Source organism: Chelonoidis abingdonii, chromosome 17 (genome assembly GCF_003597395.2).
Source record: "Chelonoidis abingdonii isolate Lonesome George chromosome 17, CheloAbing_2.0, whole genome shotgun sequence".
NCBI classification, from domain to species: domain Eukaryota; kingdom Metazoa; phylum Chordata; order Testudines; family Testudinidae; genus Chelonoidis; species Chelonoidis abingdonii.
Genome location: NC_133785.1, coordinates 30,309,133 through 30,333,937, shown reverse-complemented (window position 1 = coordinate 30,333,937; position 24,805 = coordinate 30,309,133). Strand labels below are relative to the sequence as shown.

Here is a 24,805-nt window from a genome sequence, read left to right as displayed (position 1 = left end):
ACAACTGTACAATTGAAACTGACATGATAGCAGTTTTGAAAATTTGCACATATGTGAAAGAAGGTACACAGGACATATAATAAATACTCTGTTGCTATGAGATTTACTTTCAGACATTAAAGAGATGACAGCCCTACTCCTAAAGTGTGAAACAAAGCAAAGGTTCAAATATGTAGTGCAATCAGCTTTTAATTCAATTTACAATAAACAAAACCTATCCATATGGAATCCCACTACTCTATGTTTTGTTTACAAAGCACTATTTGATTATTTAACACTGCCTGATCTTGCGTAGGTAAAGGCAGAGGCAGCGCACTAAAAGACAAGCTTATAGATGTCTTCCTCTCCCCCCAAGATATAATTATGACTTTGAAAGTGATAAAAAAAATTATGATGCATACTGCATTAGTTTGATCCTTTCCACATCATGAAGCTGTTATTTCAGCCCTTTCTGGGTCACTGATAAAACAATATGTTAATTCAGTTAGAATTTATTCCATCTTAGTGATGTATAAATACAGTTATACCATAAGAGTGCTCCATTAAAGTTCATGCTTAATACCTTCAGCCATGGCCTTATTAAAAAAAAAATCTATATTTCTGACCTTTTCATTCCATCACTGCACCTAATGCACAGCTGTCCCAACCATTTTTTCTAACCCCACAAAGGAAATGGCAACTCTCAGGCTAAAAGAACCACACAGATAAAAGCCGCTACAACTATTCCTTACAAATTAGTGCACCTATATGCCAGTATTAATCTGGCACAAGTGACAGCGTATTTTTGGAACTAAGGAACCTCAGAAGTCTAGTATGATTATCTGAAGTACAGAAAAAAATGTCATAGCTAATGGGACCAAATCAGTTTAAAATCAGCAGAACCTCTACCTCTGGGAAATTAGCTGGCTAAAAAAATTAATTTAACAGTAAAGTAAATTTACTTTCAGAAAAATTCTTAGCACCATTCACAAGTGTTACTTTAATAGAATAGCTCTTCCAAATCATGGATCAAGGTGGGGAAGCTGCTCTGATGATCCAGATTGTGTAGCATACAATGTATGTATTCCAGTGAGGGACTGCATATCAGGATCCGCTGTATTTCATTGAACAGAATGGCAGCCACAATCAAAGGTTTTAAGTCAGGCAATTAAACACCACAGGAAGAGCTAATCACAGATGTGCATCTAAACTTTTGACCATGATCCATCATTAGAAATACAATGCAATTATAATTAAAAGTGTACTTTAGATACTTTAAAACAGGGCACAAAACAAAAGTATAACACCTAACTGTGCATGACAGTAGCTTCATAACTATACTTTTGCGCAGTAAAGGAAAACCTTTTTCCTCACTGTAATATGTGTGCGAGCACACACACAGGACTTGTCCACACTGTGCGTTAATGTGCACCAGCAGGGGTGTTAAGTTCTCGCGCACACCAGCGTGTGACGCACAATCCGTTTTGACCCTGCTGACATACACTATTGTTCCCTAGTGCATGTTGATATAGTGTCATAATATTATGTCAACATGCATTAAGGAACTTCTAGTGCATGTCAGCAAAGTCCACACGGACAGTTAGTGCATGACATGTTGGTGTGCACTAGAATTTACACCCTTGCTGGTGTGCACTAATGTTCTGTGTAGACAAGGCCCCTCATCCTCCATACAAAAAAATATATAGTATGGCCAAACTTCACTGTATATGGCTAATTAATACATATAGTAAAAAATTAAATATCTCACCTAGTTGCAATATCATGACAGTATCACTGAAGGCTCGTGTCACTAATCTGAAATGTCTGTAGAGTGGATAACATAAAACTCTTCTTCCAAAGGATACCAGAACCTCAGGAATACTAGTGAAACTCTGAGAGCATCAATGAAATTGTATGGTTAATTTACTTGAATTAAAAAAGCACACAGTAATTAATTTTTTTTAAAAGACATTATTGCAACACGCACAAAAAGGTCTATAGTTTTAACAGCTATGGAAAAAATAGGTTAATTTTAAACAGAAACAAGACCCAGCACTTTCAACTTACATGGTACAATTATAAATCTGATAAATTTTAGTAGTTTTTAATTGAAAAATATTGAATTCAGGGCACATTACAATAAAATATTTAACTGAAGTTTTTGCCATTCTTTACATTACAGCAATAAGTCTGTCCCTTAACATTAGGTATATTAAAGAGCAATAAAAAGCCTTTTAAGAATAAATAAAAATTAAAAACATAACAGAATCCATGTGTACACACACAAGAACTCTAAAAATGATATATGCCTTTGCCTTTTAGCAAAGTTATGGATATTGAAGATAGAGATAACTATATCTCCCCTGGGAAGGCAGCTCATTGTCCTTCTTTATGAGTGAAGAAGACCTCTAGTTTACTTAGGCCAGAGGCATTAGTGAGTTATTAAAGATTCTCTCAAGAGTGATTTCCTTTCCATCTTTCACTCTTCAAAGATAAAACTTTCCATTTATGAATTAAAAAAAAAACAAAAAACCTTTCATCCTGAATTTGCAATTGATTAAAATTAATAAAAACCACTATTGCTGACCACTCAGCACTTTTTCATATTATATGAACATTGCAAACTTTTTTCATTTTAACAGTTTGATACATATTTTAATTTTTTATATATTGTTAGTCATTAACGTTAGTCATAAAGTGTGTATATTTCATGCACAGCAAAATGGCAGTCAGTTCAAACAAACAATATCTCAGGCAACATCATTTACAGATTGATGAAAGCATGCTACTTCTACATGGTTTGCATAACAGATGAAGGACTTGTCTTCATGTACAGCGCTACAGCTCCTCTGTCAGCATAGTTAACCCACCTCCCTGAGAGGCAGTAGCTATGTTGGCAGGAGCAGCTCTTCCGTCGACATAGCTGTACCAACCACATAGCACTATGTCGCTCAGGGATGTGGATTTTTCACACCCCTCAATATAGGTCTGTAGTATAGACCTGGGCATTGTTATTAATAACTTGGTGCCTGACAACAGAATTTCCTGGGTGTAAAGTCTACTGCTGACTGTGACTGAGGCACCAATTGCTACATTGTACAGTAAGTGCATATGCATAAGAAAACCTCTTCATTACAATAAGTTACGATTGTGAAAAAGTCAAGACTGCCACTGCATTTATAACTTCATCAGTTGCGCCTAACTACAGTGTTGCACAGTAACACGCATGGCACTGAAATGTTAAAAACTACAGAACTGAAGGCCCAATCCCCACAAACTCTTACTACTGAATAGTCTTTCCTACCATTAGTAGTGCATCATTGGAAGTGTTTGCAAGATTAGGCCCTTTTTCTTTCAAATTGCCAACCCTACCAACAGAGTCTTGGCTCAGACAATTAAGCTGGGTTCTTTCTATCTTCTTTATCTTCACCAGAAAAAGGATCCACAGGGCAGATAAGCCCCTCAGTCACACCTGGGCAACCCTACTGCTTTATACAGGTGTAACAGAAACTCAGTGAACAATTCCACTGAAAGATGCACAGAATGGAATAGAATTCAGTTCACTCAGTCTTGGCTGTACTGGCTCTGTTAAGGTGAACAGGAGTTTAAAAAAGCATGGTTGAGAACATGAACCAAGGGCAAATCAATGTAAGCATCCACAGCCCACGTCTGCAGACACCCTGGAACAATAGCTCTGAGAGATGTAAACTCAATCAGGGGCCTGTGGATTCTGCAATTCTGCAACTATGGAATTTGGGATATTTTTCAAGATGCCATGAAATTCACTATTTCTGTCATGGAATTTGCTGTTCTGCTGCAGCCAAGAGCCTAACATTTTGTCTTCTGTCTGCAACCAGGCTGTAGTTGCTGCTTGCTTCCCATCCTTCCCCACAAAGGGAAGTTAACTGGATTACAGTGCATACTACCTGCACTGTTGTTTGACGCCAGGTGGGAGAAGACTGGGGAGCCAGAATTACAGTCCAATTATAGTCCAAAGAGGAAGCCAAAAGTGCAGACTGGTATAGGCTACGAAGCCTGGAATACAGTGCAACAGTCAAGACCTACTGAGCTGTGGAGATGACAGGCTGAAGCAGGCTACAAGTATCTGCCTTCCCTGATACAAATTATTATTATATAATATGTATATTGCCTAAAGAGCGTAGCCAGATTAGACCCCGCATTGTGCTAGGCACTGTACAAGCACCTAATAAATGAGTCCCTGCCCACACATGGCAAAGGTGGTCCTAAGCTGGGCTATCAAGAAAACACTGCAAGAGCTGAGTTTCAGTGAACCGAATGGGCTTCCAAAAGAGTACAGGGGAAAAAAACCCATCCTCAAAAGCAATCATGGTAAAACATATTTAAACACATTTAACCTGAAGTAGTTCTTTTGTTTCTTACAATCAGACCCATAGTTGTGTGTATTTGTGTGGAGAAGCGAAGAGGGAAATGAAGAATATAACACAGTGATGAAATAAATTAGTATTGCAATGGAATTTAGAGGTTGTTGTCTCAGAATTTAGAACTTGCTGGAGCAGAATTTAACCACTGCTGCAGTTTGGTCCCATTGTGTCATGCAGTACATGGGACTGATTATAAAAATACAGTATGAATTAGTCACACTTCAAAATGTGAAGAATTTACTAATTTTACAATATCAAAAATATTACAGAAGCAAATTAAATTCACAGGGCATTGTCAGAACTAATAGGCCCAGATGTGGTTTGACAAAGCCTCTTCATTCTGCTTTTCTCATTTTTGTGTTAGGCAGATTATTAAAATTTACAAGATTCCCGCTCACAAGAGTGGAATGGACACAGCATCAGGTTTATGCCCTTACAATTGCGGAGAAACTCCTTACAAGGGGTTTTATTATTATATCACTCAGAAGAATAGTTTCAGTTCCTAGTGTGCTATAATCCTTGTTTGCTGGCATAAACCAGTTTTTAGGAATCAGGGAGGCAAGGTGAAGTGAAATATGAATATTTTAAGTAGATATAACTTGGCCAGTCAATTCTGACAGTATCCTTTTATAGTGCATGGCTTTACATAATACACTAGCTTCTATCATGTCTCTGTTTAAAGAGTATACATTTATTTGGTTTAATATTTAAATGTTTCTGTTACATATAAAAACTGTATAAAGACATACATCTTCATAAAGTAAAGTTATTAAACTGCCCCTTAGTAATTTGCAAACCTAATGATCCATAATGATTTTGTATTTGAGTATCACTACAACATTTGACATACATATCTTACGTTTTCTGTCAGCTGGTGCTCAGGATGAGAGGATTTTCTAGCAAAACAAATGCCTCTCATCCATATGTTTTTATCTTGACTGTTCAGTTATTCATTAAAAAAGGGACTTCTAGTTATTAAAACAAATTTGCATAATACTGCAATTTGCGTGTACTCTTTATTATATTTGTTCTTGCTTCCATTTTCCCATGCCATGATTACCTTCTTTGACAAAAATGAAGTTTAATGTCTTAAAATCATTTTAAAACCAAAGAACTTAATACAAGAAACAGGAAGATGGAATTACAGAACTGTTTTAAAGTTATACATGATCAGTATCCCTTCAAACAGGTAATATGCTTGCGTGTGAGAGCTCAGTGTGAAAAAGATAACAATTAGAATAATCCTAACCACTAATTGCCCAGTAAAATAAAGCCACTTGCCAGTTTTTGTAGTTAATTTTTAAGGTACTTTTCAAACATTCTGACTGACAACTGCTGTCATACCATCCAATGCTGCTCTCAGCCAGTGAAATAGCAAGATTATCTCTGGCTTTTGTTCAAAGAGCTGGAGTTTTATACTATTATTTTCTAGTGCTATGAGTGTGGTTGCACTTAACATGCCTACTTGACAAATACTTTAGTGTATTACAATATCAAGCTGGTAAAGGAACTACTATTTTTTCATAACAGGAGGAAAATCCTAGTTTAGCCAGACCATAGATTTGCTATAATATCCTCACTGACATACCACAAACCACATCCAACCAGATAAGTAAGCTTTATTAATTCAAGGAAAAATGTTTATCTAGTAAGAATGATACATTTAATGCTTCGTCAGAGTGTCAGTCCAGTCCATGAGAGCAAGAGAAAGCACCTGATCTTGTTCTGGCTTACTTATCAGATTCAGACATCTTGCCAAAGTATTTGTTTCACTTTCTCTATACTGCTTCACTTTCTCTTTCTGTTCCACTGAATGGATATTACAGTTTGCTCCATGGTGGTGACAATGATATTAAAACTTTACCAGATATTTATGTAGTCCAAAAATATCTCACTTACAATAAGCTTAGCCTGCAAATGTATACTGCACTTCCTAAATGATTCATTTTAAATAATTCTGTAGTCAGTTTTGGAAGTTACAACATGTAATTAATTAAAATAACTACATACAGCAAAAGGAAATTTAAAACACTCAATACATCTATAGTTATGAATGAGCAGAACATAACATACAGTAATAACGGTAATTTAACCACCAAACACTGCAGTTCTTGAAATTCACCTTACCTCGAGCCAGCACAAAGTTGCACTCAGTTTCCTGATATTCCATGATGACTCTACCTGATTTTTTTGGGGTGGGGGGAAGGGGGGAGGAAGAGAAATAGAATAAAACAAATATTATTTAATTCAACATTCAAAATTGCTGGCAAAGTATTCTCAAATAATATTCTGTCAGTAGTAATTTAAATGTTTAAAATTGCAAAGGTTAAGAATATTTATGAATATGAAATAGTAATGTGTTTATTTAAACGACTGGGAATATCTAGCTTATGCATAAAATCTTTTGAAACACAACAGCAATCAGAGAAAAACTGCATTTCAGTGGAATTCTCTCTCAATAAATACACCTTCCTCCAAGCAACAGCACCTTGAATGTCTGCCCAATGAATCAACACAGCTCAAATTGAAATGCCTTTTTCCTGAAAACTATTCAAGGTTTTTGGCTTCCAAAGGGTGATCTAAATCCAGCAGTGCATGTACACTGTTGTTCTTTTAAAAGTGTAGCAGATTCATGGGATTTGTAAGGTAGTATGCTCTAGTGGAATGAGAACGGGCCAGGAGCCATGAATTCCTGAACTATAATCCTAGCTCTGATGCAGCTTCAATTTGTGACCTTGGACAAATCATTTAACTTCTGCATGTCTCCGTTTCCCCATTTAAAAGAATTAGCATAACAATACTTATTCCCTTACCTAACAGGGCTATTGTAAAGATAACGTTATGTGTGTTTGTACCGCACACTGAAAATATCAAATGCTATATTAGTAATAAGTATTATTATTATACCACTGAGCTGTTCAGACCTGAAAAGTTCTGCACACAATTCTAATGTTTATTCTTAAAGATTCACTCCAGTCAGGAGAGCAGGATTGTTTATCTGTTCCACTTTGGTAGCTCTCAGAATATCAACATTGGTCTCCAGGGCACCTTCCTGGCCAAAGTACAGCTCTATGCTGTCCCCTCTCTCAGGGCTTGGCTACACTCGAAACTCCAAAGTGCTGCCGCAGGAGCGCTCCCGCGGCAGCGCTTTGAACTGCTACTGTGGTCACGGTGCCAGCGCTAGGAGAGAGCTCTCCCAGCACTGCAGGTACTCCACTTCCCCATGGAGATTAGCTTACAGCACTGTTCACACTGGTGTTTTGCAGCGCTGTAACTTGCTGTGCTCAGGGGGGTGTTTTTTCACACCCCTGAGCAAGAAAGTTGCAGTGCTGTAAAGCACCAGTGTAGCCTCAATCTGTGCCATTGGGGGGAAAGAAGGGGGGCGCTAAGGCTGTTTTGGGGAAGGGAGGAGAATGTAGCTGAAGAACACAATGCTCTGGCTGTTCTGTTTCCTATGGCCCATCAGAGGCTATGGGAAACAGAATGTAAGTAAGGGGAGACTTATGGTTACTCTTACACAGGGGAAGGGCAAGCCTAGAATACCAGAGGTGCAAAGGTAGTTGAAAGCGACCTGTCTGCCTCCCCACAACCAGTGGTGAGCTAGGGGAAAGGGAGTACTCAGAATTGGGGCCAAAGTTTTCTGTGGCTACTCTGAAGGTTTCAAAAGTTTTGCTTTAGTTTACTGACTGCTTCCCATAACTAATACCTGTGCTCTAAGAGGCATTTAAAAACAAAAAACAGTTGTTTTAAAGCTATGGAATTCCCTGAACAGAAGCAATTCAACATAGCAGCTTCTGTGGCACTCCAGAACTCTGTCCTTCATCCTACATGCCCACTAATGACATTTTACATAACCAAACACTGTTGTTACAAACAATTCTAACTACCCAGAAAAAATAAAAATAAAAAACCAGTATTAACAGCTGTTCTTTGATGTAGTCCCTATCTGGATAATCAAGTCATAGCATAGCAGTGACCTATGAAATAACCTGAAGTGATTCATTTGTTTTTATATCTCCTGCACTATACCCTCTTTCCTTTTTGCTCCCACAGCTGTGGGATATTTCAGACCTGTAGCACGAGCATAAAATTCATTTGGAATTATACCAATTCTAAGCTGCTACCCAACAGGCTAATCTAGGAATTTAACATTTCAATCCTCACTTTTTAAATTCTGAAACAAAGTCCACTTTAAAAGCCCTGTCTTGTGGGGGACAATAAATGTCTTGTAGACAGGCAGCTGAGACACTTCTATAGTTTCATTAAGGAAAAAAAAATACTTACATTTTTGTCTCCTTCAGTAATACAAATTTCATAGCAGTATGCCAAAAGGATGTCAATTAAACTGAAATACACTTGATGACGGGTTCTTTTATCTAGCAGGTAAGATTTATTTGTGAATTTTCTCAGCTGCTCTTTCTCTTCTTCTGACAAGGAGACTAAAAAATGTAAAAGGACAACAGATTACAAATTAAAAACCAAAAGGTTCCTTTAACGAAGAGGTATACTTCTTCCACAAACCCATTAAAGCAAACTGGTTACCAATAACATATTTAAAACACTGAACATCTCTGAGAGAAAAAGCTTAAATCATTCTTACTTTGATTATTATCAATCTTTTACCGAACACTTATTAACTCAACTTAAGGCTTACCTACACAGGGAAGCTAGTGTGCAGTAAGCCAGGGTGTGAATTTAAAGCACAATAGTAGCTACTGCACACTAACTCTCTCTGTGGATACTCTTAGAGTGCCCTCGGGTGGTTTAACTTAATAAACTTCCAAAAGGCATTAAGCTAATGAGCACAAAGGCTCTGTCAGTGCACGCTAAAGTGCCCACACAGGGAGTTAGTGTGGCATAACTTGTGCACACCAGATACTTCATGGGCTTTCTCCCCATGTAGGCAAGCGCATAGGCTCTTAGAATTGCCAATGCCCCAATCATGCAAGCTACTCTGTTTAGGCAGACCCTTGTTAGAACCCTTCTGAAAATACCAGGGCTCAGTGAGGTTGCAGGGGTATCCTGTACAGCACTCTATGCAAAATCAGAGCCAAAGACAGTGACTGAACATTTCTGCAGTTCTTACCGAGGAACCTAGATATTAGCATTCCCAGAGCAGTGGCAGGATAAAGAAATGATAAGAGAAAGAACGAAAACAAGAGTAATTCTGTCACTCTGAACCCAGTCACGTTTGATTTTAGAGCTGGATAAGGTTTAGGAGCTGTGCTGGTTGTATTGGCTGACAATCCCCTCCCAGTGTTGAATGAAGATCAAGAGTGAAATCCTGTCCCCACTGAAGTCCATTTCGCCATTCATTCAGCCTGTCACCCACAGTGTTCATACTGATTTTTTTCTGCCAGTTGCTTTTGATACTGCTGCTCTCAACGAGTCTGCAGACCTTCACGGGAACAGATGGGATTGGCTCTAGAACAGCTATTCTCCTTTCTTTTTTATATTACCTAGAGGAGAGGACTGGGCAACTGGCCTTCTGAGCAGATGATTTGCTGACACAGGGTTCTATTTTCTCTCTTTCTGTTCACTATGGGGGTTGTGAGGAGGGTTTAATGGGGAGGCATGGTATACCTGCCTTCAGCATGCTGTCAACACCCTGCTCACTCTTCAAATCACTCAAGATATCTGACACAACTGAAAAATTCACCCAGAACCAGAGCCCACAGAGATTGGAATTAGATAAGGGTTAGGTGGTAGAGACTAAACTGACATAAGACTGAGTTATGGGAGTTAAGCAACCGTAAGCATGCAGGAAAACTGAAGTTATTACATACTGCAAAAAGTACCCCAAAACTGAGCACAATTATATTAGCGCCTTCGAACGAGGGAGCAAGCCTGCCATCTGTGACTCAGGTTCACAATTTGAGTGCCTTTTTCATTCTCCAGCTGCTTTCCGATGTCAGGTATCAGCAGTTGCCAAGCTCTCTCTCCATCACTTGTACTTGTCAAGAAGATCATGGCCTTTTCTTTCAGATACAGACATCAAAGCCAGGGCCAACTTTACAGTTTAAGACTGGACTACACCAGTGTGCTTCACATGAGGCTGTATTTTAAACCCATTCAGAATTTGTAGCTGGTAGAGAACGAGTCTGCCTGCTTACTAAGCATACTGAGAGGCTGCCTGCTTACTATATTATCGGTAGGGAATACATTACACTCATACTCCGTGATTTGCATGGTCTGTCATTTTGGCTGTTGATTTTGAGTTCTAAAGAACTACAGTAAATTGTTTCAGTCTCAGCTATTTGGGGGGTCATGTTAATTCCATACGTATTTATGTTGCAGTTGCAACTTTCTGAGATGCTCAAGCTTACAGCCATTAAATTTAAACAAAAAATGTTCTAGTGGCAAGGTGCTGTCTGGAATTTTGGAACCAAACTTCCTCCTTTGCTCTGACACCACTCAGATTTGATTATCTTCAATATATGCTACTTTCCCATACTTTTCCACAATGCTGGAAAAGAAGCTAATCTGTGTTGCAGGAAGCAGGAGAAGCCTATTTCAATAGGTTTGGAGGTCCTTTTATGATCATTTTAACTGAGTTTTGATTGTATGTAGACTTATTTTTCTGCACCTAGTGCACTGTTACAGACAGTTTTATAAATAGGAATAAATACAACAGATACACTGTTCAGTTTTAGTACAAGAACAGATATGAATAACCCCATTTGCTGCCCTAGTAGCATTCATAGACTCATAGGTCAGAAGGGACCAAAATGATCATCTAGTCTGACCTCCTGCACAAGTGTCAAGTAAAAATCATGTGTTCTGATTAGATGCTGAGAGCAGAATACTAAGAATATGTCTGGGTCCTGCAGACAGATGAAACCCAATATAATTTAGTACTTGATATATTATGTTAGCCATTCATCATATCAGTAGAAGAGTTTTGCTGTTAGATTTTCCAGGCAAAAATTTCTATCTGAATCCAAAATTGACTGTAGTGGCACAATCTCTAGTGCACACATAGAAAATTAGTCCCACATATAAAATAACACAAGTGAAAATTGTCTGCTAATTTCTGCTCTCACAAGACCCGTTTTTTAAAGGAACCCAAAGATAGGTGTGTCATAATATTTCTGATCACTGCTTAAATGCAATGCAAAAAGACTCTGAAATTATCCTTAAACTACTCAAGAGATAAATGACTGAGCAGAAATGACCCTTGTGCAAACCTCAGACTACATCAACAAAGAATCTCTTGTAAGTCAAATTAAGAAGCCAAGGAACCTGATCTAAAAATTTTTATTAAGACTACCTAGAAACTTTCGGTCAGTGTTTGAGTGGTGGTGCGGCAGTGTTTAGCGTTTCAGTTACCTAATCTAGAAAACATTAAGTACATTTCCTTAGATTTAGAGTATTTCTCATAGTTACATTGCATAAACAAATTTCTCTTTTATGCATAAACCCCTTCTCTTTAACACAACCATGTCACATTCCTCCAACAAATCCAATAAATCCAGGAAATGTGTGTTTACACTGGAATATTGCTCACAGTTTTTATACAATCCACATCCTCATGGTTACAAACAATCTTCTCCATAAGACATGCAGTCTCCTTTATCCCAGGAGCTTGGCACAAGAGTTTATTCAAACATACCAAAAAATGTTACAAATGTAATGGACATCAAAGGCTCCAGCACATACACACACACACAAAGCATTAGACTGCAAATGGAAAAAAAAATTGTACATGCTTCTTTTTGAAAATCTTCGATGTCTCTATCTGCTTCATAAGCATTACATGCTTTGATTTTAGTGCTTAGCAAACGTCTTTGTTAACTAAACATTTCTGAGGAATGAAGCCAACTTATTTCTAAATTCCCAGAAATTCAAGCTTGTGTCATATCTTGAGAAAGTTGATCTCTTTCTGTTGCCATGGTTTAGTGAGAAATTACAATTTAGCAAGAATGATGGTAATTCAACCCTCATTCTCCATCAGTACAGAATGATATAGCATCTATTCCTTATATCTAAATTCCAAAACTTACAAAGAGATCTTCTTATAAACCCGTATTGACTTTTTCAGTGAATTACTGGTTCATTTACACTAACTAATCTATAAGCCCACATGTGCAATGTTTTAATACATTTGAAATAAATTGATTTCTGAAAGAACATAACAAAAACATTTACATTTTGCTATGCTAGGGTGGACCCTAATGTGATATCAGAAGTTGTTGCATCAGGGTGTCCACACTTACAGTAATATCACATTGGAAAAAACAAGTCACTTTCAAATTTCAACTAGCTTCCAACAAAGAAACCTCAGTAAGAAGCTATTCTGAGATCTACTGCAAAATCATGTATAAATGGAAATTCCACCCTATTGAAGCCAACATAAAGGAGCACAAACTATGTCAAAATGGAAGACGGAAAAGATGAAAGTGTAAGAGGGAATCTAAGGCTATGCCTCCACGGCTTGCAACAGCAAGTCTCAGAGCCTTGGTCAACAGGCTCAAGATACTACGCTTACAACAGCTGTGAAGATGCTGGAGCACAAGCTCCAGCCTAAGCTGCAAACCTCCCCTCCTTAGGATTCAGAGCCGAGCTGCAACATCTACACAGCTATTGTTAGCATGGTAACCCAAGTCTGAGTCTATAGTCCTGGACTCGGACACTCGCTGCTGCAGTCTGCCACAAACTGTGTAGATGTATCCTAAGGGCAAACAACAAATCTTATCTTTTGAAGTCTTTGGTTAAGTATATTTATGACAATCAGGGTCCAGACACAGAGAGTCTGAACCCCAAAGAATAAGCAACTGAATCAACTGATTATATACAATATTATTGTACTACAAAAGTGTATTGAGCAAGGTCTTTATGAAAGCTGGTGACATGTTGGTCATGAATATTACTGCGTGACGAAAGTATGGGTTGTGCATAAAGAATTATGTATGTGTGTTGGAAATACATTCTTAAAATGTGTTTTGGAGACCGTGCATAAGTCAAGCCTGCCCTACACAAAGCAATGTGGATTTACTTGTCTGAATGGCTTGATTACAGGCAAAGGAACAATGAAAGTACATTTACATATAAGATAAACAAAGGAATCAAGCTTATAGTGTCAGCGGAAACAGCACTGTGGGCATATTGGGAGACAGAATCCACACTCCCCAGGAAGTCTTCCTGGCTCTGTAAGCAGAGACAATGAACTTTGGGAAACATAACGGGAGAAAAAAAGGCATTCTACTTATTTATCACTTAAGGAACAAAGGGGACAGCACCCTCTGATTCTATGAACATTGGATCCTCTGGCCTTCAAGCAGTAATCAATCTTCCCCAAAAAACACCCAGTTGGGAGACACTGAGCCTTGTATACAAACAGATGCATTGTATTAAATAATATTTCACTACTGTAAAGAGACTGTGTGAATTACATAAAATTCCAGAAGACATGGACGTCTTCCTGCTAATGGCAAAGCTCTTCGGTAACGCATTAAGTGTATTTAATTAAATGGAAACTAAACGAGTGAACTGTTTTGCAAATATTTCAATGTATCCCTAAAATGTATACATTGAATGGTTTAGAATGATGAGTCACAGAGAATATGTATATAAAATATGAGCTTCAATGAGAAAACGGACAAAGGGGAAAGGGACTGAGAATTATGATCATTTATTTGGCCTCTTTGCACAAGACTATTTCCTGAGCATATGCTTTAAGGAGATCAGAAAAGCCATTTGGGATAAATCCCTGGGTTCTGAACAGGAAGCAGCAGATCTGGCTGATTCCTATGTACAATCAGAGCATCCCAATATCAGAGTCTGAAAGTCTACAGAAGATTGCTACCAGGCAATACGAGAGCTATTAAGAAGAAGGATATGTCAGAGAAGCTAAATAATTCCTCAGAAGCATCTGGCACTGCCCACCGTCATACAGAGGTAACTGGATTAGATGGACCACAGGTCAGCTCTGGTCTGCCCCAATAATTCCTGTACTCCTATAGCTGCACTACCTATCTCAGTGGAAAAAAGTAACAAATGACAAGTGGGAAACGTAAACTGACTTTTTAAAAAGTTTACCACTAACAAAAATTAATTGGAGTCTGTATCTGAAAACTGCATTTCAGGAGGCATAAGTAAGAGTGTGTGTGCAATGAGTACTACATCTCTTTATGTTGCTTTTCACATAAACTGTACCTATGTAAAAAGGTGATCAAGCTCCAAGTCCTAACAGCGAGAGGGCATGAATCATAGGATATGAAGTATATGTTTTGAAGGGGACAAGAGTGTATCTTATAAAGTATATTCAACTGGAACTAATATATACAGAGAAAATTTAAATTCACTAGAGGTTGGCAGAGAAGATTTGCAACAATTCCCCAAGGGTACAGTGGTGACACATTCATTAATTTAGCTGATACAAAGTGCCAGGTGTTCTTAATAAAATTTCTCCCTAGGGAAAATATTTGTCTTCTAGTTGATAAATAAAGATCTTTCCATTTATCAAGGACTTTGAATTATAAATTACCCAGGCCTGAGACTGCTCATTAACATACAAAAACACCTATCTAGTTATTCATATTCTCTTTCTACTTTTTTAAAAATTCTGCATAGTTTAAGTTTAGCAGAACAATAAATGCATAACTACATTTTCTGCCACTTTAAATGTGTGCTATGCGTGCTTCTATGTTACCAATGTGTTTTGTCTAACAATATTCTCATAGTATTTAAGGTTAATCTCTTGCTAAGTAGCATCAACTATCACCTACTGTGTTCCACATACACAAATTCTTAAACTTCATTTAAAATATTTTATATATTAGTCAGTGCCCAAATGATGTGTCTCAATTTAACTACATGAGCATTTTTCACAGCTCAAAATGTAGGAGACAGAACAAAAATAAGGGTTATCATGGCAAACTCAGAACAAGACAAATATTACAAGAGATTATCAGGCACCTACTATAGAGCAACTTGATCATTTCCTTTAAAAAAGTTGTTTAAATTGAACTAATTAAAAAAAAACAAAACCTTTCCTCAATGGTAACATGTATTGGAACCAGCAATGACATAAGTCTGCACAGATAGGGTTTGGTTTTGTGGGGGCGTTTTTTGGAGTGGCTGCACGTTGTCAGGAACATATACGAATGTTTCAAATTGCTTCTTAATATCAGAGTCAGTATAGTTTAACATCCTTTAAACGGAAGGAATAATTATCGAACAGTCAGAATGTTTCACTGTAAATTCTATTTCCAGAGTTGCCGATGACTTTATGACACTGAGCAAACTGCTTAACCTTCTTGGTGTCAGTCTACTCAGCTGTAAAACGGGTACAATACCTACTTCACAGACCGGTAGTGACACTTATTAATTAATGCTCCCAAATATTGTATAGATTCTTGGATAAAAGGCGCTATATAAATGCAGGGTGTTGTTAATAATCTTAACTAGTGGCCTGCTTCTGTGGGTGCTGGACACTTCCCCAGGATTTGCTCTTCACCTTGAAGGATTGGTCACTGTATTTGATAAACAAATTTTAAAACATTTCCATTCTACCTCTGTAAAACTTGGACATGAAATTTTCACTTATCTCCCATTTAGATGTTACAACATTCACTACATTTGTGGTGTCAGTAACACCAGCGATCCATGCTGGTGTTACAAAACAGTCTATGGGGTAAAGTAGCAACATTTTATGCATTAGTGAACACATTTGTAGGATTTTCAAAATTCTGTGATATTATACAGCAACATGCATTACTACTACTGTGATTTCAATTGTGCTCAGACTCTCCACTCAGGATCCTGGACCCACAAGTGCTAGATGCTGTACAACAGACAATAAGAGAGTCTCTGCCCTCCAGATATTCAACAACAAACCATATTGGAAATCTAAACAATACAAAGTGCACTGACTTAAACATCTTTGCTCATCTCCACCCTCCCAAAATGCTGTGGTCAAGCTCATCTTCCTTTTCCATCGCTCCAAACACATCACCCTCTTTATAGTCCCTTTACTGCCTCCACATCCATTTCAAACTCCCTGTTCTCAATTTCAAGTTTCTGCTAATGCCTCTACCTCTCATTCCTGAATATTCATCACTCTCCTGTTTCTTACCATGTCCATTTCCGCACACCCTTCCCCCACCGTCCTCTCTCCAACAAGCATTTCCATGCCTTCTCCCATGGGGCCATTACACCTGGAAAGTTCTCCCTGAACCTCAACTTCTCTCTTTCTCCAAGCCCTCCCCAAAACTATTTTTTCCATGGTCCATGAAAAACATACCTGTAATTCCCTATAAGATAATTAAAAAAAGATATAATCCCTTCTTCCCCTTTATGTTTGTGTCACCTTTTTAGACTGCAGTATTTCGGGGGCAGGAGCATGCTTTTCATATATATTAAAGAGCCTAGCAAATTTTGGGGGTGGGACACAATTTTTCACTATATGAAAAAGTATTTGCTAAAGGGCAGATCAGTGCCACAAATGTCACCTGTGCAGTGAATGCAAGGAAGACTTCAGAAGACAGTAAGACAGCCACAACATTGTCAACCTATGAAATGCCAACTAACCGTATTTATCTGGAGACCTTGCGGCACCTTAGCAACTAACAAATTTATTTGGCCATAAGCTTTCGTGGGCTATAACCCACTTCATCCGACGCATGGAGTGGAAAATACAGTAAGCAGGTATAAACATATAACACATGAAAAGATGGGAATTGCCTTATAAGCAGGGGAGTTCAGTGCTAATGAGATCAATTCACTTAGGGTGGATGTGGCCCATTCCCAACAGTTGCCAGGAAGGCGTGGATATCAACAGAGGAAAAATTATTTTGTAGTGACCCAGCCACTCCCAGTCTTTATTCAGGCCTAATGTGATGGTGTCAAGTTTGCAAATTAATTCCAGTTCTGCAGTTTCTTGTAGGAGTCTGTTTTTGAAATACTTTTTGTTGAAGAATGGTAACTTCTAAGTCTGTTATTGAGTGTCCAGGGAGATTGCGGTGTTCTGCTACTGGTTTTTGAATGTTACAATTCTTGATGTCTGATTTGTGGCCATTTATTCTTTTGCGCAGAGACTGTTCAGTTTGGCCAATGTACATGGCAGAGGGGCACTGCTAGCACATGATGGCGTATATCACATTGGTAGTTGTGCAGGTGAACAAGCTGTATTTATTTGGAAATTTACAGGCTTATGGAAAGGTTCATTCTTTAAAAAGAAAAACTGTTGCTCTTTGTGACGTTATTGATATCATCTGGGACCATATATAACATGGTTCCAACCAAGGTCCTGCAGTGGCACCAAATCTTATGTAAAGGGGGTCATATAAAAGGTGTCTAAGACCAGGTTATGGGTTGCTGGTTATAATTACGATGTCTATATGTATGTATCATTTTGTAGTTGAAGTTATGAGTATTGACTGTATACTGTCTGTATTTCAAATCTGTGCTGTGCTTCTGGGAGACAACCCAAACAGGTTGGTGTTAGCTCTGCCTAGCCTGCTTGATGGCCCATTAAGGACCATCAGCTACACAACTGACCCATGGAGAGAAGGCAGATATGCCCTGTAACTCAGCAAAATATGCATGGACTTGCCCATGTGACTCCAGACTCCATTTTGCTGTAATTTTCCCCCCAACCAGTAAGAGACAAAGAATGATTTCTACACCTTGAATAAGCCTATAAAAGGTGATGCTTCATATCTCCCATCTTGTCTTCAAATGCTGCTTCTTAACCTCTGAGGTGACTTTTTGCACACAACTGAACTCTGAACAAAGAGGAATGAACCCATCCATGAGACTTGATTTGAAACCTGACAGTTTGACTTCCATCCCACTGCTGCGGCCTGAACTTAAGACTATTGCATTACTGTATTTAATGATTCCATTAACCAATATCTAGTTCTCGTACTATATCTTTCCTTTACGAATAAACTTTAGATTTTAGATTCTAAAAGGATCTGGCAACAGCGATGATTTTGTGATAAGATCTGTATGTGTTATATTGTCACTGAGGTCTGAGGGGCTTGAATCTTGGATCGAGAGAGAACTTTTTCTTTTACTGGGGTGTTGTTTTAATATAAACCATTATCCCAGGAAGAAGTGGGACTGAGTGTGATACTGGAAGACATGGACGAGTGTATAAAGGAAATTGCTTGTTGTGACTGTGGTTAGCCAGTGTGGGGTGAGACCAAAGTCCTCTTTGGCTGATTTGGATTTGCCTTAGAGTGGAAAACACTCTAACCTGGGCTGTTACTAGCCGTTTTAAGCAATTGAGTCCTAGAATTGGCACTCTCAGTTGGGGTCCCCGCCGAACCGCATCGTTCACATGTTTATTAAAAAAAATCAGACTGGTCACTTTGTAACGCATGATATGGATTACGTAAATAAAACAAGTGATCCCCTGGAGCATGTAAAGTAGATAATTAAATACAGTGTCAGCCTGAGAATTGAAGATTTGTATGGCCTAAAAGGAGTTTTACTGTTAAGCATTTTGAAATACAGAAAAAAAGAACTTTTAACTTAAGCTGAATGTGACTGTTAGAAAATGTAAAGCATTTTTACCTGGAATGCTGTAGAAGGCAAGAACTCCCTAATGTGAAACCTTCAGACAGCAAGAAAAAGAGAGCCTTTCAAAAGTTTTCCTTCAGGTGACAGCTATAGAAAATTAGTTAGGCTATTTTTGGTGGGGCCGGGAGGGAGAGGCAATCTTGACTTGCGTTAGACATTGTAACATAGAACAAAAATCTGAGGCTGTCCGTTAAAAAAAGGATGCCTATCAACCTGAAATGATACTTAGATTTGCCACAACACATGAATATGAAGTCTAATTTCTATATTTTCCACTGATATCACAGGCAATTGTGCAAGCAAAAAAGCAGTTTTTTCAGTGATCTTAATGCGATGACTGCCATTCGAGCTGAGAAGAAAAATCAGGAAAAAAACAAACCAAAAAATATAAGGGACAAAAAAGAACAAAAAAACACTTAGAAATGAAACAGCAATTAGAGGAAACAAAAATACAGTGTGCTCAAAAGCTGGAGGCAGAGCCAGAAAAGGTTAATTAAGTAGATTCAAGGTAAGAATAATAAAACAGTAAAAGGCTTAAATGCTAATGAGCTAGCTGATACAAAAAAAAATCTGTAATGAGACATTCAGAAAACTGAAGAGGTAAAAAACAAACAAGGGAAATAAAGCAAGGAAGAAAGTAAGAGCAGTAATCAAAAATAAGATCTTCATTAATTGAATACCTGCAAAAGATTGGTATTTTACTTACTCCTCCCATCAAAAACAAAAAGATAATCAAATGTTTTTGTTCTAAGAAACTATTTTACGATTAAAAAGAATCCTTAAGACAAAATTAGTAAAGCACTAACAATAATCAGTTGCGTTTTAGTTCATATTTTCAAATAGGAAAGTAATTAAATATACATGCGTTGGTCATTTTCTCACAAACTCTACTTGAGCTTACACAGTATGTTTACAACCTTGTTCATTAAAAGATCTTCTTTTTCACAAACGCAATATACGTTTCAATTATGTCCATTTCATTCTTCTCCCAGCAACGTCCCATCAGCCAACCGCTTGCCAAGTTTCTTCCCAGTACTGCTGAATCCTTTTAGCACAGGTTATCACCAAAACCAGGTGGTGAGGGAGGCCTCAGCAAGGGAGTAGTGATTGAGACATAGGGCAAGTCTTACACTACAAAATTAAGTCAAGCCTAAGTTACATCGACGTACAGCTGCCCAGCAGGAGTCATTAAATCACTTTTGCATGTCCAATTATGCTCCTTGTTTCAGCAATGTGACATCTGTCATAGCTCCTACTCAGATTTGAACCTAGCGTTCATAAACGAGAAGCTAGCATGAACCCTCTAAGCTTAAATTACCAGCTTAGATCTGATACCGCTGCACCACCAGCAGTGATTTCCAGGGCTTAGGCTCCCTTTCTGGTCTCCAAAAACCTTTCTCAGGGGGACCCCAAGACTCAGAAGCCCTGAGTCTACCACAGGAAAACAAACCTCCTTCCCTTTGTCTCCTCTTTACTCTCATCCCCAGCTCCCCTCCCTAGTGTTATCCTGGGCGATACTGTACTTAAACTCCTTGAATGCAAAACAAGAGGCAATTATTACTCTCCCCCTCTCCTCTTCCCCTGAGGCTAATGCAGATCAAACCTAGTCAGCTAACACAAAGAGATTTCCCCCTCCTTCATCCTAGCCTTTAACCAGAGAAAAATCTCAAAAAAACAGGGTTTTAAAAGAAAGCTTTATATAAAAAGAAAAAAGAAAGACATAGAATATTCTCTTTATCAAGGTGACAATAATACAGGTTCATTGCTTAAAGAAAAAATGAATAAAACAGCCTTATTCAAAAAGAGATACAATTTTAAACATTCCAGCAACTACACACATGTAAATACAACAAAAACCAATAACAGCCTATTGTTCTTCTACCTTGTACTAAACTTTGAAACTGAAGATTAGAAGCTTGAAGATAGAAAGATCCCTCTCATAGCTGAGAGCCGGACAAAAGACACAGAGCCAAACATTCCGTCCCTGAGCTTTGAAAAAATTCGGTTTTCTGATTGGTCCTCTGGTCAGGTGTTTGGTTCCCTTTGTTAACCCTTTACAGGTGAAAGAAACATTAACCCTTAGCTATCTATTTATGACAATCTCCAACTAGCAGTGCTTGCATCAATGCAGAGAGCAGTGCACATTCCACTGCACAACTCACTTATTTAGCACAGAGTGTTTTGGGAAGGGTTTGCAATGCCTCACAGGAGCAAACGAGTCACACAGGGGTAACTGGGAATATGGTTTCAATGTCCCATGATGCAGTTTTCTCCATCCCATAATTTTATCTGCATCCCAGAATGTTGCACACTTTTCAAATGCTCTGCAAACCAGCGTGTCTGTCATCTCTGCAAGAAGCATGGATCCTACACAGCTCTGCACTATTGCAATGAGCGTTGAGAACACAACGTGCCTGATCCTGCAGCGTTTCTAGAGCCACAAGAAGAGCCACAAGGAATATGACAATTCTTTGCAGGCTGGCTTGCTGTGCACCATGAAAAGAAACAATTCAGGGTTGTTGTTGGCAGTCAAAGAGCAGCTGCAAACAATGAAGCGCCAGTTCTGGCGCCAAGAAACAAGCACTGACTGGTGGGTCCGCATCGTTATACAGGTATGGGATGACAAGCAGTGGTGCACAAGGCCATATTCCTGCCACTGTGTCTGGAGCTCACCCCAGCCCTCCAGCACAGCAACACCAAAATGAGAGCTGCACTGGCTATAGAGGATGAGTGGAGATCACTGTGTGGAAGCTGACACCACCAGATTGCTAACACTGGATGGGAGGGGTTGCTGTGATGCAAGTGTGCAGGGCCATTAATCATATCCTGCTACGAAGGAGTTTGACTCAGGGCAATACACAGGACATAGTGGATGGTTTTGCAGCAACGGGGTTCAGGAACTATGTTAAGACGAAAGATGGCACACACATCCCTATTCTGGCACCGGACCTCCTTGCCACAGAGTACATCAATAGAAAGGGCTACTTTTCTATGGTATTGCAAGTGCTGGTGGATGACCGGGCACGTTTTACTGACATCAGCATGGGATGGTCAGGGAAGATGCATGATGCACGCATCTTTAAGAATACAGGCCTGTTCAGAAAGCTGTAAATAGGGACTTTCTTTCCTGACCAGATAATTACCATTGGTGATATTGAAATGCCTATAGTGATGCTGGGAGACCCAGCATACCTTACTCCCATGGCTCATGAAGCCATACGTTGGCCACCTCAACAGCAGCTAGGAGCACTTCAACCACAGCGGGTACAAAATGACAGCTGAATGTGGCTTTGGCTGCTTGAAAGGTCTCTGGTGCTGTCTACTCACAAGATTAGACCTCAGTGAAAAAAAATATCCCCATGGTTGTAGCCAGGGCCGTCCCCAGGGAGTGTGGGGCCCAGGACATAGGCGCCAAGTTTCTATGTGCCCAGAGGTGCTCCCCCCGGCTCCGTCCAGGCCCTGCCCCCACCTCCCCTTCCCACTCACCTCTTCCTGGCCCCGCCCCACTTCCCCATCCAGTTCTTCCCTCTCCCTGAGCGCACTGCGCCATTGTTCCAGACACGGCAAAACAGCTGTTCGGCAGTAGGCTCTGGGAGGGAAGTGGAGGCACTGATTGGTGGGGCCCACCAGCAGGCAGGAGGCGCTGAGGAGAGGGGGAGGTTGCTACGGGGGCTCCTCCTCACTCCCCCCACCCCTCCATGCCTCACCTCCCCGCCTGCCTCCTCAGGAAGCACAGGGCCCCAGGAGGTTGCCCCCATTTGCCATGCCTTAAGGACAGCTCTGGTTATAGCTGCCTGCTGTGGACTTTATAATATCTCTGAAGGAAAGGGGGAGAAGTTTCTCCCAGGGTGGAGGGTGAAGGTGAAACAGCTGTCTGCTGATTTTTAACAGCCAGATACCAGGGCTATAAGAAGCGCTCAACCTAACTACATTGACCCAAGCGCTTCACCTCTCGCAGAGGTAGAGTTATTATGTCAGCATAGCGGGCAAGTTACATCGGCGGGAGCAATATTTTAGTGCAGACGCTTACACTGTTAGGTCAATGTAAGCTGCCTGTGTCAACTTAACTCTGTAGCGTACATCAGGCCATACAGTGGTGCTATTTCAGCTAATTTGTCCTAGTGATAGTGTCAGAAATGCAACAGAAGGTTGCAGAGAGTATAAAGAAGTGGAGAACAGGGATTTTCAAAAATGCTCTCTAAAGCTCTGCTAAGGAGTTCTTGCTTCTACAGCCTTGTACCAAGAAAGCATTTTTGCTTAGGTATGGGCCTGATTCAGCAAGGTATTCAAGCACATGCTTAATTTTAAGCATGGGAATAATCCCATTGATTTCAACTAAACTATTCTCATACCTAAAGTTAGGCACATGTTTAACTACCTGGCAGAACTGAAATCTACTTGTCTTGTTAAGAAGTAAGAAAGAGTGAGTCTAGGCTACCCTCAGTTCTGCGAAGAAACAAAATACTTCCAGTGGAAGCCTGAAGGGATGAGATATTTCCTATTTTGATACATCTAGAATATCTTGTTAGGTTCACAAAGGGAGAAAACCACACAAGTAATGTATTAGTGGATGAATCATTAAGAAAAGCTTCTAACTAGAGTCATTATTCTCCTGTATTACTTATTTTATTCTGACACCACTACTTTGCCAGTAATGTACAGCTGTATAATCATTACTGGAGTTATACACTTGTCATGGTGACTTTTTTTAACTTTAAAATAAAGAAAATCATGCATTTGTCATGGCAGAAGAGTCACACGATAGTATTTTATTGCACAGTATATTACAAAGAATGAAATCATGGACCTGGTTCACTTTATATTTTTTAAGTTTTAAGACATTTTTAACATGTTTTTGGAGATATCAGATGTGATGCCCAGCTAACTAACCTTTCCAGCTTTTATTGTTCTGTTCCAGACATGCCTTTATCTATCGAGTTTTGTAAGTTACCATCAACATGTTATTTGAGCCCCTGACCTATAGTTTTATTCCTCATCCACAATTTTTTTGCATTTGATATTAATCTAGATCAGGGGTAGGCAATTTGCGGCACGCAAGCTGCTTTTCAGTGACACTCACACTGCCCAGGTCCTAGCCATCAGTCCGGGAGGCTCTGCATTTTAATTTAATTTTAAATGATGCTTCTTAAACATTTTAAAAACCTTATTTACCTTACATACAACAGTGTAGTTATTTATTATAGACTTCTATGAAGAGACCTTCTAAAAACATTAAAATGTATTATTGGCATGCAAAACCTTAAATTAGAGTGAATAAATGAAGACTCAGCACACCACTTCTGAAAAGGTTGCTGATCCCTGATCTAGATTCTCTTTCACTTAGTATCTTAGAAAAATATAAACAAGTGGGCATTCATACAAGTCTTACCTCTAAGAATTATGACATTGTTATTATTTGCTAGAGATGACCAACAGCAAAAGCTTCACAAAGCAATTGATAAAAGCACTAAGCCATCTCTTACTTTTAGTCAACACCAGGCCCTCTCGGAGGTTCAGAGAGGCCCAGGCCACTTCCAGCTTTTTGAAGGCCCTACCATAATAAAAATAAAAAAAGATGACACATGAAAACAAAATAAGGCATCAAAAAAAGAGTGAGACATAACCTGAATTTTTTTTTATTTAACAAATGCTTTTTCTGTGCAAATGTGCTAATTATTGAGGGGAAAAAAAATCTAGCTTTCGTGCAATGTCACAGCTGCTTTCAAGCATGGCGAGCCCATTCAAATGCTCTTGTCCCATAGCTGAACAGTAACAGTTCTTTACCTGCTTCAACATGTTGAAGGTGCGTCCACCTGAAGCCACTGATGCAGACAAACTGACAAAAATACGCTATGTGATTGTGATATTTGGAAACACCCCAGAGAGTTCAAGTT

The 24,805-nt window shown here is 39.1% G+C and overlaps 1 protein-coding gene across 3 annotated transcripts in view; it reads right to left on the bottom strand.

The window, feature by feature from the left end:
- SHQ1 (SHQ1, H/ACA ribonucleoprotein assembly factor) overlaps positions 1–24,805 on the bottom strand; it is a 114,056-nt gene that overhangs the window by 51,839 nt on the left and 37,412 nt on the right. For all 3 annotated transcript variants that reach the window (XR_012657169.1, XM_032795990.2, XM_075073295.1), the window contains 3 exons: positions 8,667–8,821; positions 6,510–6,563; positions 1,748–1,871 (listed from right to left, as the gene is read on the bottom strand). Coding sequence is in view for 2 of the 3 variants with exons in the window: in XM_032795990.2 (XP_032651881.1) it covers positions 1,748–1,871; positions 6,510–6,563; positions 8,667–8,821 (333 nt within the window). In the remaining variant the exon portion in view is untranslated. The remainder of the gene's footprint in view (positions 1–1,747; positions 1,872–6,509; positions 6,564–8,666; positions 8,822–24,805) is intronic.